The following is a 15207-nucleotide window of genomic DNA, read 5'->3' on the forward strand; positions in this document are numbered from 1 at the left end:
AAGACACGCCTTCATCAAGTAATGATATAAATATGTATCATTATATTAAAAAGCTCCAACTGTGATCACTGCTATAAAGGAGAGGTGCGTGTGTAGGGAGACCTGACCTGGTTGTGAAGGTCTGTTACTGGAAGTTTGGGGCGGTGATTACTGAGCTGAGGATTAACTCCTAGGAATCAACTCAGAGAAATCAGAAGGGAAGAGTGTGCATAACACGAGCGCCATAAATCCAAAGGCCCTCCTGTGGGAGGAAGTATGGTGAATGGCAGGCTGAAGTGTGTACCAGATAAAGCTGGTGAGTTAGGGAGAGGGCACACCTAGCAGAGCTTAGGATCCTTAGTTTAGAAATTATACCTTCTACGCATTTGACAAGTTTTGCCTGTGAGGAGCCAGGGATGCATTTATTTTACATAGAGCGGATTTATACCATACACTGTTTTTATCAGGGACTTTTTTTAAGTTTATTTCTTTTGAGAGAGAAAGAGTGTGCATGCATGCATGATCAGAAGGAGGGACAGGGAGAGGAGAGAGAATCCCAAGCAGGCTCCGCACTCTCAGAGCAGAGCCCGACTCAGAATTCGATTCCACGAACTGTGAGATCATGACCTGAGCCAAAACCAAGAGCCGGATGCTTAACCAACTGAGCCACCCAGGTGTCCCAGGGACATTTTTTTTGAACAATAAATATACACTTATTTAACCCAGCTCTTGTTGTTGAAAATACAGATCATTTCCAATTTTCCAGTTTTGAACAATGCTGTGAAAGATGTTTTTGTATATGGACGTTTGTCCAAATATGTAACACAAATTTCTACAAGTGGAATTGCTGTTTCTGCAAACTTGTTAACATGTTTTGATGATAATCTTATCGGGAAAATAAGCACATTCAACTGTCAAGATTTGATGCTTTGTGATGCTATGGTCTTTTGAGGTTAGTACCACTGTTACATTTGGAGGCATTTTTGGTGACTTTCAGAAAACTGCTCTCTCATTTTCCTCAGCATGTGAGAAAGTTCCTTCTATTTCTGCTTCTTCCTTGTCCTTTCCACAAATTCAGATCACTCAGTGCTGACTGCCAATGAAGTATCTCTAACAAGGCTGTAGAAGGCTGACTGAGCTACTCCCGGGCTCCACAGGAAAGGCAAAATTTATCTGTCTCTGAAGGAGCTTCCACTGGACTTAAGACATTGGAAGAGAAGCCCGGTTCTGATACTCCTTTCCTCTCCCCTGGCCTCCTATTTTGTCCAATTCCATTTCATGCAGTAAATTCACTAACTTGTTAAAGGCAAATGAAGCTCAGACGATTCTATTACAGGCCATTTCCATTCTGAGTTGACAGATGCCATCTCCTCAAGAAACTGTCTTCCACTGACCATTTTCAGTATCGACTGGCAAACTGGCCTCTTCCCCTTGTTTACATTCCGCACCCTTAGATTATCTTCTAAGAACCCATTTACTGTTAGATCATAGATAATTTCTAGGCTTCTAATCTTTAACATAGCCAACCTATTTACATTTTTCTTTAACCGTTCTTTGCATTCCATGTCTTCGTTGTTAAAAAAAAAAAAAAAAAAAAAAAAAAAAAGTTCCCAAGGGCAACGGGACACGCTTGCTAAAGTATACGCAGCCAGACTTTGGGTAGGCCTTGGAAGATACAGGCGGTCTAGGTGAAGTTAGGCTTGCAATATACCAGGTACAGTACGGTGCACACTGCATTACATAGGTTATTCCTTTTAATCCTCACGGCAACCCTGTGAGGTAGATATCAGCAGGGTCCCCGTTTTACAGATTAAGAAATTGAGGCTTAGCGAGGTTGCCGCTCATCTAGTCACTCAGCTACTAAGTGGGGAGTGGCTCCCACTTCTGCTTGTAAACGACGCGATGAAGAAAAGGGAGGCAGGCCAAGAAAAATATAAATCGCGGGGCGGGGCGGGGGGGGGCAGGAAGAGAAGTTAACTTAAACTGGCGGGCGGCACCCTCCCAGTCTCCTTCCCGCCCGCAGCTGAACTTCTAGCGTAGCCCGCACGCCTCCCAGCGGCCGCTTCCCTGCTCCCTGCTCTTCCGGCCTCGGGAGGGCGTCAATACCCAGCGCCTCGCGCCGCCATCGGCCTCGCGCGTGCGTGTGGCGTAAGGCGTCGGGTGAGGAGGCGGGTCTTCCGTCCCAGATTGAAACCATTTCCTGCAGGAGCCGGAAGACCGTCCCGGACGGCGTTCGGGGCGGCCTGTGTGTGGAAGCGAGCTCTGGGCCGCCGGCCTTCCCGCGCCGGCTAGTCGCCCCATGCCGCGGGCTGCGGCCGCCAGTCCCCGCTCGCATTGGCGGTGCTGAGGCGCCGGGGCGACAGCGCGCGAAATGTCGTCGGGCCTCCGCGCCGCCGACTTCCCCCGCTGGAAGCGCCACATTTCGGAGGAGCTGAGGCGGCGGGACCGGCTGCAGAGGCAGGCATTTGAAGAGATCATCCTGCAGTGTGAGCGGCGGGCGGGTGCGAGGAGTGGGCGGGCGGGGCCCCACAAGAGCCGGCGGGAAGCCGAGGCCGAGCCCTGGCGACGCCCGCGCGCCTTGTGGCCGCCCCAACCCTTTTTTGGATCTTACTCTCTTTCACTGTAGACGGTTTCCCTACTGAACTGTGTGTTCTCCAGGGGCAGGCACCGTTCGTGCCTGTGCTTGGAAATCCAGCAGCCGCGCTTTGTGTACTTGAATAGGCTCCGGAAACGGCCCGTTTCGGGCCTCGTGTTATGAAACGGTCACCGACTTTAAGCCTTAACTCGCACAACTGATGTTGTCCTCTTAGTGTAATGAAATGTTCAGCCTTGGAGTCCTCCGACCTCTGGTCTTTACTCCACCTCGGTGTTCTTGAACTGTTACAGGTTTTGAGTCTTACTGTTTAGGTGGGACGTTGTGGTCTTTACTATTACTGAAAACTTCAATATGAAAGGGGTGGATTCCTCCTCTCTCCACCCCTCTGCACTTTGAGGACAAAAGTGTTTGTACCCTTAGATGAGTCCTAATGAGCGTTTCTTTGCCCCCTTCCCAATTTTACCTAACTGATGACACATTTGGGGGAAGAAATGGGCCCTTTTCAGTCCTATGGTTCCATCTGCCCTTTGGAGAAAAGTCTGGAGTTGATGTCGATGATGAGGTTCAAAGCAATAGAGGTATTGAATTCTGACTGTACTAAATCAGTGGTTCCCAGTCTTATGTGCACGTTGGTATGACGTGGATCTTTTAAGAATTAAAAAGCCCAGACCAATTAAATTGCAGTATTTAGGGTGGGACCAGGGGTATGAGGGTTTTTGGTGCTCCCCAAGTATTTCTCATATGTGGGCTAGTTTGAGTGCTGTGGTAAATATGTGGTATGTGTTATTTCACTTTATCTTCTTGAAAATTCTATGAGGCAGGTCCTAGTGTTGCCTTAGGAAACCCAGGCTAAGAGAGATTAAGTATTTCTTTGGGGAGGCGTGCAGATTCGTGTTGGGAGTCTGGATTTGAACACGGATGTGATGGGTCCTAACTTTTGCATTAAAAAAAATTTTTTGTTTTAATGTTTATTTATTTTTGAGAGAGTGAGACAGAGCATGAACGAGGGAGAAACAGAGAGAGAGGGAGACACAGGATCTGAAGCAGGCTCCAGGTTCGGGGCTGTTAGCACAGAGCCCGACACAGGGTTCGAACTCACGAACCATGAGATCATGACCTGAGCGGGTCAGATGCTTAACCGACTGAACTACCCAGGAGCCCCTGCATTTTGTTTTTCTCACTGGAGCCCCCAAGAAATGACCCTTCCTCGCTTTCGCTGAATCCACCCTCTTAAAAAAGATGGGAAGGAAAGAGAGGTGATGTGCTGTTGTGCGAATTCCTTTTACTCTAGGAGATGTGGCTGCCAGAAGCACAGGAAACCCTTCCAAGGCAAATGCACGTGGGTTACATAAATTCAGGTGGTCAGGTATTTATTGAATGCTTAATCTTAAAAGCTAACACATACCGAAAGTCACATTGGACTGGAAGTCTGACTCCACACCTTGCTGAACCTTTCACTTACCTTTCTGGGTCTGGTTTGCTGCATCTATAAAATGCAGGTGAAGCTTGCCCTGTCTGCTTCATAAAAACTGTGTGTGTGAGTGCTTTGAAAGCCATCTACATAATAGCCCATAAACAGAAGTTGCTTGTAATTGTACTGACAGAGATCGAATGGTTTTTCTGCATTGACAGTGGACATTTCGATGGGGTGGGGGGGATGTAGGAGGAAAGTCGGAAGGAGACCATCCTGGAGAGGGAACCCATCATTAAATAGCTGTAGTCAGTAGCGCATGCCTGAGGGGCTAGGAGCCCCGACTGAGATGAAAGGTAGTTAGAGGGCTGGAGAGCAAGACAACCTTTGCCTGTGAAGTTTTTCTCTTTGACATTTGGGAGGTCACTTCCAGTTTGCCTGTGGAACACCTTCCACTCCTTCTTGCCTTCCCAGGCCAGTCAAGTTCAGTTCCTGCCTGAGCCTAAAGAGAAAGATGAAAAGAGACTGTAGGGACAGGTGGCAGCTCTTCCTCAGCTGGATCCTTCTCTTTAGTGCGAAGAACTTTCAAGCAGGATCCCTCTGGAATGCCTCCTGTCCTTTTTAAGACCTGACTATCCCAGGGCACCCAGCTCTGGTGTGACACTTTAAAGACCTTATTAGAGGGGCGCCTGGGTGGCTCAGTCAGTTAAGCGTCTGACTTCGGCTCAGGTCTTGATCTCACGGTTTGTGAGTTCGAGCCCCGCGTCAGGCTCTGTGCTGACAGCTCAGAGCCTGGAGCCTGCTTCAGATTCTGTGCCTCCCTCTCTCTCCGACCCTCCCCCGTTCATGCTCTGTCTCTTTCTGTCTCAAAAATAAACATTAAAAAAAAAAAAAAAAAAAAAAGACCTTATTAGAGCCCTTTGATGTGAGTGAACACCCAAGGTTGCAATCACATTTCCATGTTCTGTTGAACTGATGGATGAAATTAATCTAGACCAAGAGTATTTCTGTTTCTGTCCAGGAGTTCCGTTTTCCACATGTAAAGGAGAAGAAGTGGGGCTCAAGACTCTTTTAGAAGAAAGATAAGCCCTTCCGACAGGAGTACTCACTGGCACGAACCCTATCGAAATCTTGTTCTAGAGCGGTTCTGATCTCACACTTGTAGGATTTGTGACAACCCCCATCAAATGTAGCTATTCTGCAAGTGTCCCACGATCAATCTCTTGTTCTGCTCAGTGCCCCTTCCCCTCTTGCTAGTCCCCGTGGACTGTCATTCCTACCTACTTGTCATTTGAATTCCTGCGCCATGCTTCCTGTCACTTTTGTTACTTTTCAGAAAGAAAACTCAGTTTCTCTCTTAAGTTCTCCACTCGTGTGTTCTTGACACGTTAGCATCTTGCAGCCAGTCGCCTGAGCAAGGAATTTCAGGATAATCTTTGACTTCTTACTAGTAAATCTCCATTCGTGTTACTGCCTGCTTTTCAAATCAGTTAATTCACCACTGCCAGTAAGAAAAGGTCTGAATTTTTCATTCTCCTCGTTCACGTGTTGGCTGGCTCCAAGTTTTCACTTCTAGCCACTTTCCAGATGACTGCCTGCCCTCCTGCCTGGACCCCGCCGTCTTCACCCGTAACACCACCCAGGCAAATGAGGGAAGATCACTCTTCTGTTCCCTGCTATGCTTGACCCTCTGTTATACTTGAGCTCCTTGAGGTCGAGGACTTTTCATAGTTGTGTCTCTAGTGCCCGGATCTAAAAATTAAATTTTCCAAATGTAATAATACGGTAAAGCTGTTTCGCATTGCTTAGAGGTACGTAGCGTGTCATTTTTCCATTGTATTTGGTTGTGGTTTTGTCTCGTTTTATTTTTTTACTCCTATGATTAAAAATAGGTAAGTGGGGGACATTCTTGCAGCAAAGTTTCCACGGGTTCCTTTGACTGGGTTGCTCATGCTTAGGCCAAGTAGCATCAAAGGAGCGTATGTTCCTGGGTTTTGAACGGTTGCTACCATTGCTGTCAAAGTGCAGTACCTAGGACTTTGAGGCCTCTTGAAAATGAAACCTATCTAGTCCTCTGGTTGTTTTTTTGATCCAGATCCTTATAGGGATAATAAGTAGTAATAAGGTGTGCACCGTTAAAATTTTTTTTCTTCTCTTTTTTAACAGATAACAAGTTGCTAGAAAAGTCAGATCTTCATTCAGTGCTGGCCCATAAGCTACAAGCTGAAAAGCATGACGTCCCCAACAGGCATGAGATCAGGTATTTTGGAACTATCCTGTATCGCTTGTGTCTCTTCAGCAGAAACGTGTCTGCGTTTAGTTGTCACTGCTCGTTTAGAGGCGAACAGAATACCACGTCTGTGCTCCAGTTTGTGTCTGCTCCTTTCAAATACGAACTTCTGAGGCCAAGTACCTAAAATTCTTTTCTGAAGGTATATGCCCACCCAGAAGGCTTAGCAGTAGGTGCTGTGAGCTTGAGAAGTTGCTCAAGGCAGGTAACTGTGCCAATTCCTTCTTCAGCCTCAGGGTCCACTTTTTCTGAATAATCACATCAGTAAGCATTCTTGAGCAGATTTACACGAATCTTGTTAATACTGGATTATATCCTGGTGCGTAAACATATAAAGTGCTTCGTATACAGTACAGGTCTATTTGATCCTTTTTAGTTCGGTGGATTTCAACATATTTTAATAGAGTGTGATATTAAGCTAGCTGGTGGCAACAAGCTTTTTTTTTTTTTTTTTTTTTTTTTTTTTTAAGAAAGATTAGGAGAAACCTGCATTTTAACAGAAAGGGTAAGTTGTTTCAGTAAACATGCAAATATGTGTTCATAATGGGAAGTTTGATATGTTTACTTGGGTTATTCATGTAAACTGTATTTCTTTTTGGGGGGTATGGTCCAAGAAAATCTAATAGCCAGATTTAAGCAAAAGCAGTTTACCATAGAATCATTCTGTAGTGTTATTATCTTTTCCATGTTTGTCACGTTTGCATATTACATATGAGAGTTTGTATGGGAATAGTTCCCATTATTGCTCTAAAATCTATATACTTTTTTGCCTCTCCGTTAACATTTACCAACAAAAACAAGTTGGTAGTAATTCAGCGATTTTTTTAAAACCCACACATGTGAGGTGTGGCTGAATTTATTTATCTCTGTAGCTAAATCTGCTATATAACCATCTGCCATCCATGTTTCCCATTTCACAAGATGGTCTCCCAGCACACCAGAGTGGGCAAGAGGAACAGATGGCCCAGCCCAGGGTTTGTCCTTGCTTAATAATAAATTCAAGAGATCCTGCCTGACTGTGGCCGGGGTGGGGGGTGGGGGGCGGGCGTGAGGGGAGGGGGGCCTACTGTAGTATTTAAAATATTAGTTGCAGTGTTCTGGTCAATTTTAGGTGTAGAAAATGCCATTTTACCTTTTTCATGTAAATTCAGTCAACTGAAAACTTGTAATACTTTGTTTCTGTGTAGTTAGATTCTGGGTGATTATACTTCTTTATTCTTTATTGGTCAGCCAAGCTTATTTGTTTGGAAAGGTGCAATAAACAAATACACAGTAATTCTTTTGACTATCACTGGGGTGGTAATTTAATTGGAGGTCCTTCCTTTCCTACAAACTTGAGCCCCTAATCAGGCCTCTCCTCCTGACCGCCTTGTTTCTATTAATGGTGTTCTTATTTTCCACAAGTCATCTATGATTCCTTTTTCCCTCAGTATCCCGCCCCTCGTTGTTGGTAGTCACCCACTCAGGCATGCTCATTTTTCCCTCAGAGCCTCTTAATGCATCTGTCCCTTCATCCGGTGGGGAGACTAGCTCAAGGGGTGTTTGATGGTGTCGTAAGGGTGTTTGCAGAAGATGGGCCTGGTTGTTTCCTTCTGCCTTCTGTCTCCTTAAGTTCTGCCTGTCTCATCCTAGTTATTCTTTTTTTTTTTTTTTCAACGTTTATTTATTTTTGGGACAGAGAGAGACAGAGCATGAACGGGGGAGGGGCAGAGAGAGAGGGAGACACAGAATCGGAAACAGGCTCCAGGCTCTGAGCCATCAGCCCAGAGCCCGATGCGGGGCTCGAACTCACGGACCGCGAGATCGTGACCTGGCTGAAGTCGGACGCTTAACCGACTGCGCCACCCAGGCGCCCCTCCTAGTTATTCTTAAAACGCTACTGCCCATGCTTAAAAAGCTTTATCTGGATCAATTATCTGAGTCTCTTCTGAAGTGTTTTAATCCCTTTGCTTTCTGAATAGGTTAACATTAAACTCCTCAGTCCAGAAATCGTTCAGTCCTGTCTTTGTGTGTGTGTGTGCTTCCTGGACCACAGCATCTGGCAGAATTGTTAGAAATGCAGAATCTTGGGCCCCCGACCAGACTTACCGTTTCAGAAACTAGGGGTGCAGGGATGAGGGTGGTGAGGCCCACCATAATCTGTAATTAGGTGATCCTGAGAACCACTGCTTTAGACCATGGCTGCCCAGGAGTCCTTGCCAGCTAGCTGCATCACCTGAGGGGGTACAATGAGTGGCCTGATGCTAGCGTCCTAGAAGAAGGGACTAGTTTTACATTTGCATATTGCACATTGCTTTGCATTAAAATAAGAGGATTTAGTACAAATAATTTCTAGTCTTTCTGCCTAGTTTAGGATGGTTTCTTGTAAAGTGTTCCACTTTCTAATCTCTTGGCTTCGACTTCATGGGCTAAAATTGGGGAAGGATTAAGTTGCCTCAAAGGATGAGGTATTAGGATGTGCTTAGAACATGTGATAGAAATAGCTTTAGACATCAAGGGTAAAGTTAGGAGGGACTGTCATGCTGCTGCTCCCTTTTCCCTCTGGTTTGTTACAGGGCAGACAGAGGAGGCTGTTCTCCCCTCTCCCTTTGGGTGCTAGTGTCCTACTTTTCCAGCATCTTCCTCTTCTCCATCTTGTGCTTTTCCTGGGTGATGGTTTAAATGTCTATCATCTGATAGTTCTCATCTGTAGCTGCAACGGAGACCCCAGCCCTGAACTGGATGCCCACCGTTCAGGCATCTGCTGTTTCTGAGAGAGGATGTAAACCCTTGTGAAGTCTCCAAAACCACATTGACCCTGAGAGAATCTGAACTCAGTTCTGTGGTTTCAGATATAATCTGTTTGCCGACAGCTTCTACTTGCTCTCTTTGAGCTTGGACCTCTTTACGTGACGTGCAGACTCTGACACCCGGTTTCCACTCCACACACCAGCTTGGGTGTCCAAACCGCACTCTTCAGGCCTCCCCCGCAGCCTGCTTCCCCCCTAGTCCTAACCATCTCAGTAGGTGGCACCTGTGTTTTATCAGTTGCTCCCAACACCTTGGAGTCCTCATTGACTGCTGTCTTTCTCGTAGACTCCACAGCCAAGTCCAAGGCAAATCCAAGGACTCTCTTCGGAATGGATCTAGGATCTGACCACCTCTCACTCCCTCCACTGCTACCACCTCGATGTGAGCTGGACTGTGTAACAGCCTGCTAACTGATCTCCCTGTTTCTACCCCTGCCCCCCCTGCAGTCAGCAACCATAGCTGTACTTTTAAAGCATACGTTACTCTTCTGTTCACAGCACGACAGTGGCTTCCAGTCATGCCTAGGAAAAGTCAAGGTCCGAAGAGGGGCCTGGGAGGCACTGCATGATGGCCCCACCTCCTCCCTGACCGTCTTCTCTACCCTCCTGCACGCGGGGCTCCTCTCACACTCTCCCGAGTGCACCAGTTGTGCCACTGCCTCCGAGCCTTTCCAACACTTGACGTTTCTTCTGTGCGTCAGGCTCCAGCCCCTGGGGGCTGCATAGCTTGCTCCTCACTTCTTTCCAGTCTGCAGTCATGTGTTGCCTCCCAGAGCCTTCGAGTGCCCTATATAGAACAGGACCCCTGTTGCTGTGTTCCCCTCTTTACCCTTACTTTCTCTTCACATCTGACCATCTGACTTCATGTATTTACTTGTCTGTTGTCTGCTCTTAACTGTTTATCAGTTGCACAAGGGGGCGCCTGGGTGGCTCAGTCAAGCATCCAGCTTCGGCTCAGGTCATAATCTCGGGGTTCGTGGGTTCAAGCCCTGCATCGGGCTCAGTGCTGACAGCTCAGAGCCTGGAGCCTGCTTCGGATTCTGTGTCTCCCTCTCTCTCTGCCCCTCTCCTGCTCACGGTCTGTTTCTTTCTCTTAAAAAAATTTTTCACTTGCATGAGAGCAAAGCTTTGTGTTCACTTCCTTCTTCCAGCTCTAAGGTCAGTGCCTGGCATAAATGGACCTTGTCTTCTCCATATTTACCTAAACTTCATCTGGAACCCATGCTTTGTTCCTGACACGACCAGTGTTTGGGTTGTGGCTGGTTTATTTTACCAAGTGTCTCATGTTACCTGCCTTCTAGAACTCCATTGCTTGGAGGAACTGAACTGCTTTACTGGCTACGTTGTCACGTGCAGGTTTGAAATTCTGAAGTTACTGTTCACTGCCTGATCGAAGAGGTTTGAGGTCTGATTTTTTTTTTCCTTTCCTCTCTTTTTTGCACGTTCTCTTCGTCTTCCTGGTTTGGGGATTTAGTCCTGGCCACGACGGTGCATGGAATGATAGTCAGCTACAAGAAATGGCCCAGCTGAGGATTAAACACCAAGAAGAACTGACTGAATTACACAAGAAACGTGGGGAGGTACCGATAGCCTCTCCCCATCTGTCTTCTGCTCTGTGCGGGCCCTGTGGTGGGGGGACAGGTGGGCAGGCACACTAGAATTAGCAGCCATCCCAGCTGCCTGTGGCATCGGCCTGTCTCTGAGAACGCAGCATCGGGAAAGGTGAGGTCTTCCCCTCCACCAGCAGAAGGGCGAGCCCGTGGGATAACTGCTGGTTGCCACACTCACAGGTGGCATGACAGGTATAAGTGGAGAAACCTCGAAGGAAAGAGCTTGCTGCTTGTTCTACCGAAGGTCTAATACCTTCTTAAAGCATTTGAGAGTGAACCCTGCAATTTCAGAAAAGTTCATTAGAAAGAATGAAAAAGTTCTGGGCTGTGTTTATCCTGAGTGGTAGTCTGATGGCAAGTTGTAAAAAGAAAAAGTTATCAGTTCAGCTCAGTTGATCATTTTATCAGCTGAAGGGTTTGAAAAGGTGGCCAGCAGGGGTGGGGGGTGCAGACAGGTGTCCTCAGAGGGAACTTGTAGCACTTCTCGTCTGCCCACGGCTGCTGTCGGCAGGCGGGGAGCCAACATCGTTCCCATGAGTGTCCCCATTGACCCCTCTGCTCCTCGCTGCCACCTAGCTCGTTTCTTCTTGGTGCCTGGGCCCATCCCACGGGCATCTTTTCTAGAGTAACCCACTGTTGTTTAGTTTCCAGCTGAGGTCCTGAAACCTCTCACTGATGAAAGTGTTCTTTCCTCCCCAGTTAGCTCAGTTGGTGATTGACCTGAATAACCAAATGCAGCAGAAGGACAGGGAGATGCAGATGAATGAAGCAAAGTGAGTAGAGGCGACCCTTCTGGGACTGGTCATGGGTTGCACTTGTCCTTTTACTGTCGGCCGGTGGGCGGGGCCGGCGGTGATGGCTGGTGGATGGGAGCCACACCAGGCTCAGCAAGAGTGTCATTTCTGTGCATGCACAGCCTACCTACTCTAAGGGAGACAAAGGCAAGGACAGTGCCCTCAGTCTCCCAGGTTCCTAGCACACCCCTGGGAAGTACCCTTGGCCCTTGGAGTGTTCCTGAAGCATTCATGGCTCTCCCTGTGGGCACTGCATATGGCAGCCGGTGTCTTCTGTGGTGGAGATGCGGCCAGCATATGTGAGTGTGTGGCCCTTGGGAACAGGGATGAGTTTGTGGGCAGGACTATTCTTGATCAGGGAGAAGCCTGGGATTCCCAGTCCTAGGACGTTTGAGCTGGAGGGGAGCCTGTCTTTCATCTGTGCCTTTTTCCCTTTCTCTGCAGACAGGGGTCTCCAGAGGCTTAGAAAGGCATCTTTGCTCCATGAATGATAGAATCAATAGAATGTGCAGAATTTCCAGCCTCCTCTTAAGCCCCCACTTTAGGCATCAAAGCTCCCTCTGGGGATCCTGCTTTTGTAGTCATTCATCATCTGGATGAATTTCACCCTACATATTTCCTCTCCTAATGGGCTTGTCCTGGAAACCACTGGGGCTGGGCTGGGCTGGGCTAAGTAAGAGTCCTCCATGGCACCAGGTGTGCTGGCTGAGGTGATTGTTGGTGGCCTGTGCTCACATACCTGGCCAGGGTCTCCGGCACAGGGCTCTTGCCTGGTGCCATTCCTCCTCTCTGTGTCCTGCTTTCAGAATTGCAGAGTGCTTGCAGACCATCTCTGACCTGGAGACGGAGTGCCAAGAACTGCGTGGTAAGCTTCAGGACCTCGAAAGAGCCAACCAGACCCTGAAGGATGAGTATGATGCCCTGCAGATCACGTTTACTGCCTTGGAGGAGAAACTGAGGAAAACTACTGAAGAGAACCAGGAACTGGTCACCAGATGGATGGCCGAGAAAGCCCAGGAAGCCAACCGCCTCAATGCAGAGAATGAGAAGGATTCAAGGTGAGACATCAGTCCACTGTTAGTGGTTTCTGTTTTTGGGGAAGTAGAGCCTAGTTCTCTGAAAACAAAAAAACCTAAATCTGTAGCTCTGATGATGGGGGACAGGATGAGACAGTCAGAAAACACTAGTCAAATTAGAAATAGCAGTGGTGGATATAGAAGAGATTTGCATTTATAAGAACGCTTTTGTGGCTGAGCAGAGGATTATCTTCCGGAAGGGTTTTTGGCCTGTACAGTTTTTGCCAGTTTCTTTCAGTTTTCTAGGAGAAAAGCTGATTCATTCTTTTTTTTTTTTTTTTTTTTTTAAATGTTTATATTTGAGAGACAAGAGTGTGAGCAAGGGAGGGACAGAGAGAGGGAGACACAGAATCCGAAGCAGGCTCCAGGCTCTGAGCTGTCAGCACAGAGCCCGATGCAGGCCTTGAACTCATGAACCATGAGATCGTGACCTGAGCCAAAGTTGGATGTTTAGCCAACTGAGCCACCCAGGAGCCCCAGAAAAGCCAATTCTTGAACAGTATAAGGTAAAGCAGAATTCAAAAAAGATGGGAATTTCCCCCACCCCTAACTTCATAAAACTGTCCAGACCCATATGAGGTTCTGGCTAGTATACAAGAGGGGTACGATCTAATCTCACATGAATATAGATGGGAAATTCCAAAGTCTCAAATTTCACTGGTACTTTTTTTTTTCCTACTAGGATTTATCCCAGGAATGAAAAGATGGTTCATTAGGAGATCAATTAAGTCTATCACCTTGCATGGTAAACAGTATGACCACTTTAGTAGATCCCCAAAATGCCATTTGTTCAGACTCAGTTCCCAGTCCTGATAAAAACCCTTAAACTTGGAACAGAAGCTTTTAATAAAAACACCTGTCTGCAGCCAGTAGCTGATGGTGTACTTAACGGGGAAGCCTCCCATCTCAGACCCCAGGAGTCCGTCTCAGTGGAGGGAAATGTGTTGAAAATTCCCACAGAGTCCCTAACACATCAGAACCAGGACACGGAACGCAAGGTACTAGAAGCAGCGGGTGGGGGGTGGGAGAGGGGTCATGCTGATCCACCTAGAAAGCCTAAGAAAATCCCCTGAGAAAAACTAGCACTTAGTGTTCACCAGAGCTTGGAACATACGATTTTAAAGCCCTGGGTCAGTAGTTTAGAATTTGAAAACCCCCGTTAATAATCTAAAAGAATGAAAATAGGAAAAGGTCTTAAAGAGTAATAGTGATAGTTACTCCTACCAAATAACATATTCAGGTAGATCTCAGAATCTATGTAAAAACTGAAACCATGAGGTAGAAGTAAAAAAACCTGGTTATCTGCTATTGTATGAAAAATTCCTAAGTAGTATGAGGACATTAAAAGTAACAGAAAACTGGACTGTGTAAAATTTTCAGATTTCTTAAAGTCAGAGAACACAAAAGCAATCAATGGGACGTGTGATTGTCAAGTAAATCTCCTGATATGGAATTGGATTAAGGAGTAGGCGAGCCCTTGCACGGGTGGGAAGTGCAGGGGTCCGCAAAAGCACGAGCGCATGTGGTCTGTCCATCTGGCCCCCACGGGCTTGGGAAGGAGACGAAAAGCGCCTTCACGTTGCTCGTGGCGAGCCCGTTCCACCACCTCCCGAAGGGCACCCGGGCAGGACCTGAAAAGTGTTCCCACTTTTTGGGCTTCATCCTAACCTGGTACGGAGACTTGGTCACGGATGTTGTTTGGTGACGGCACATTACTCATAGTGAAAAAGCACTAGAGCCCTTGGGGGAGAAATAAATAGGGATATTTTCCTCCAGTGGGATTTTACAAAGTCATCTAAAAACACATGTTTTAGGAATACTTAGTGATGTGAGAAAATGGATAAAATTAATGCAACTAAAAATAGGATGGGGAATGTTTTCATAGAACATCTAAAATTTGAATGAAATCAGATGATTGAAAGGAATTCTGTTGTTTGGTGTTTAGTTCTGGGTGGTGAGAATGTGGCTTTTGTTTTCTCATTTTATACTTTTCTGTATTTTCTAACTTTAAGTTTCTGTTGCATTAAGAAAATTGAGCTGTCCTTTTGGATTCTGTCTCATATACTTTTTTTTTTCCTGTAAGATTTTATTTTTATTTCGTTTTTATTTTTTAACTTTTTTTAAATTTTAACTTGTTTTATTTTTTATTTTTTTTAAAATTTACATCCAAATTAGCACATAATGCAACAGTGATTTTGTAAGATTTTATTTTTAAGTAATATGTACAACCAACATGGGCAACATGAGGCTTGAACTTACAACCCCAAGATCAAGAGTCACGTGCCCTGCGACTGAGTGAGCCAGGTGCCCCCATGTTCACTTTAAGTAAAATAGCTCGGCCTCTGCTGTGGAGTCCTTAGGCAGCTTCAGGGTGGTGAGCTCCCCTGCGATGCCTGGAAGTCTTAGTGTTGCGTGTTGAACACCTGCCCAGGGAGAGGCAGGCAGGATGAGGAGCCTGGTCATCACAGCGGATGGGAGAATAATACAGACTTCCGGTTGAGAGTGGGATGAGAGCATGTTACATGTGTGCTCTAGTTCCTTCCTTTGGAATGTCCTCCTGCAGATATGCTGTTGGGGGTATTACCGTCTGATTGCGTAGGCAGGGCCCGGGCTTTCTTTTCATTATTTTGCTCAGACTTTACTCCTTAGAAACTTTCCCTCC

General features: G+C 46.6%; 1 protein-coding gene across 3 annotated transcripts in view; it reads left to right on the plus strand.

Moving 5' to 3' along the window:
• Positions 1-2173: 2173 nt before the first annotated feature.
• The window catches only part of ATG16L1 (autophagy related 16 like 1), a 36330-nt gene continuing 23296 nt past the window's right edge, over positions 2174-15207 (plus strand). For 2 of the 3 annotated variants that reach the window (XM_045481761.1, XM_045481763.1), the window contains exons 1-5: positions 2176-2465; positions 6153-6246; positions 10540-10645; positions 11375-11448; positions 12276-12527. In XM_045481761.1, coding sequence (XP_045337717.1) covers positions 2351-2465; positions 6153-6246; positions 10540-10645; positions 11375-11448; positions 12276-12527 — 641 coding nt within the window. In that variant the 5' untranslated portion in view covers positions 2176-2350. Of the gene's footprint in view, positions 2466-6152; positions 6247-10539; positions 10646-11374; positions 11449-12275; positions 12528-15207 lie in introns of all 3 variants that reach the window. The other variant, XM_045481762.1, reaches the window with a different exon arrangement.

Source organism: Leopardus geoffroyi, chromosome C1 (assembly GCF_018350155.1).
Source record: "Leopardus geoffroyi isolate Oge1 chromosome C1, O.geoffroyi_Oge1_pat1.0, whole genome shotgun sequence".
NCBI classification, from domain to species: Eukaryota; Metazoa; Chordata; class Mammalia; order Carnivora; family Felidae; genus Leopardus; species Leopardus geoffroyi.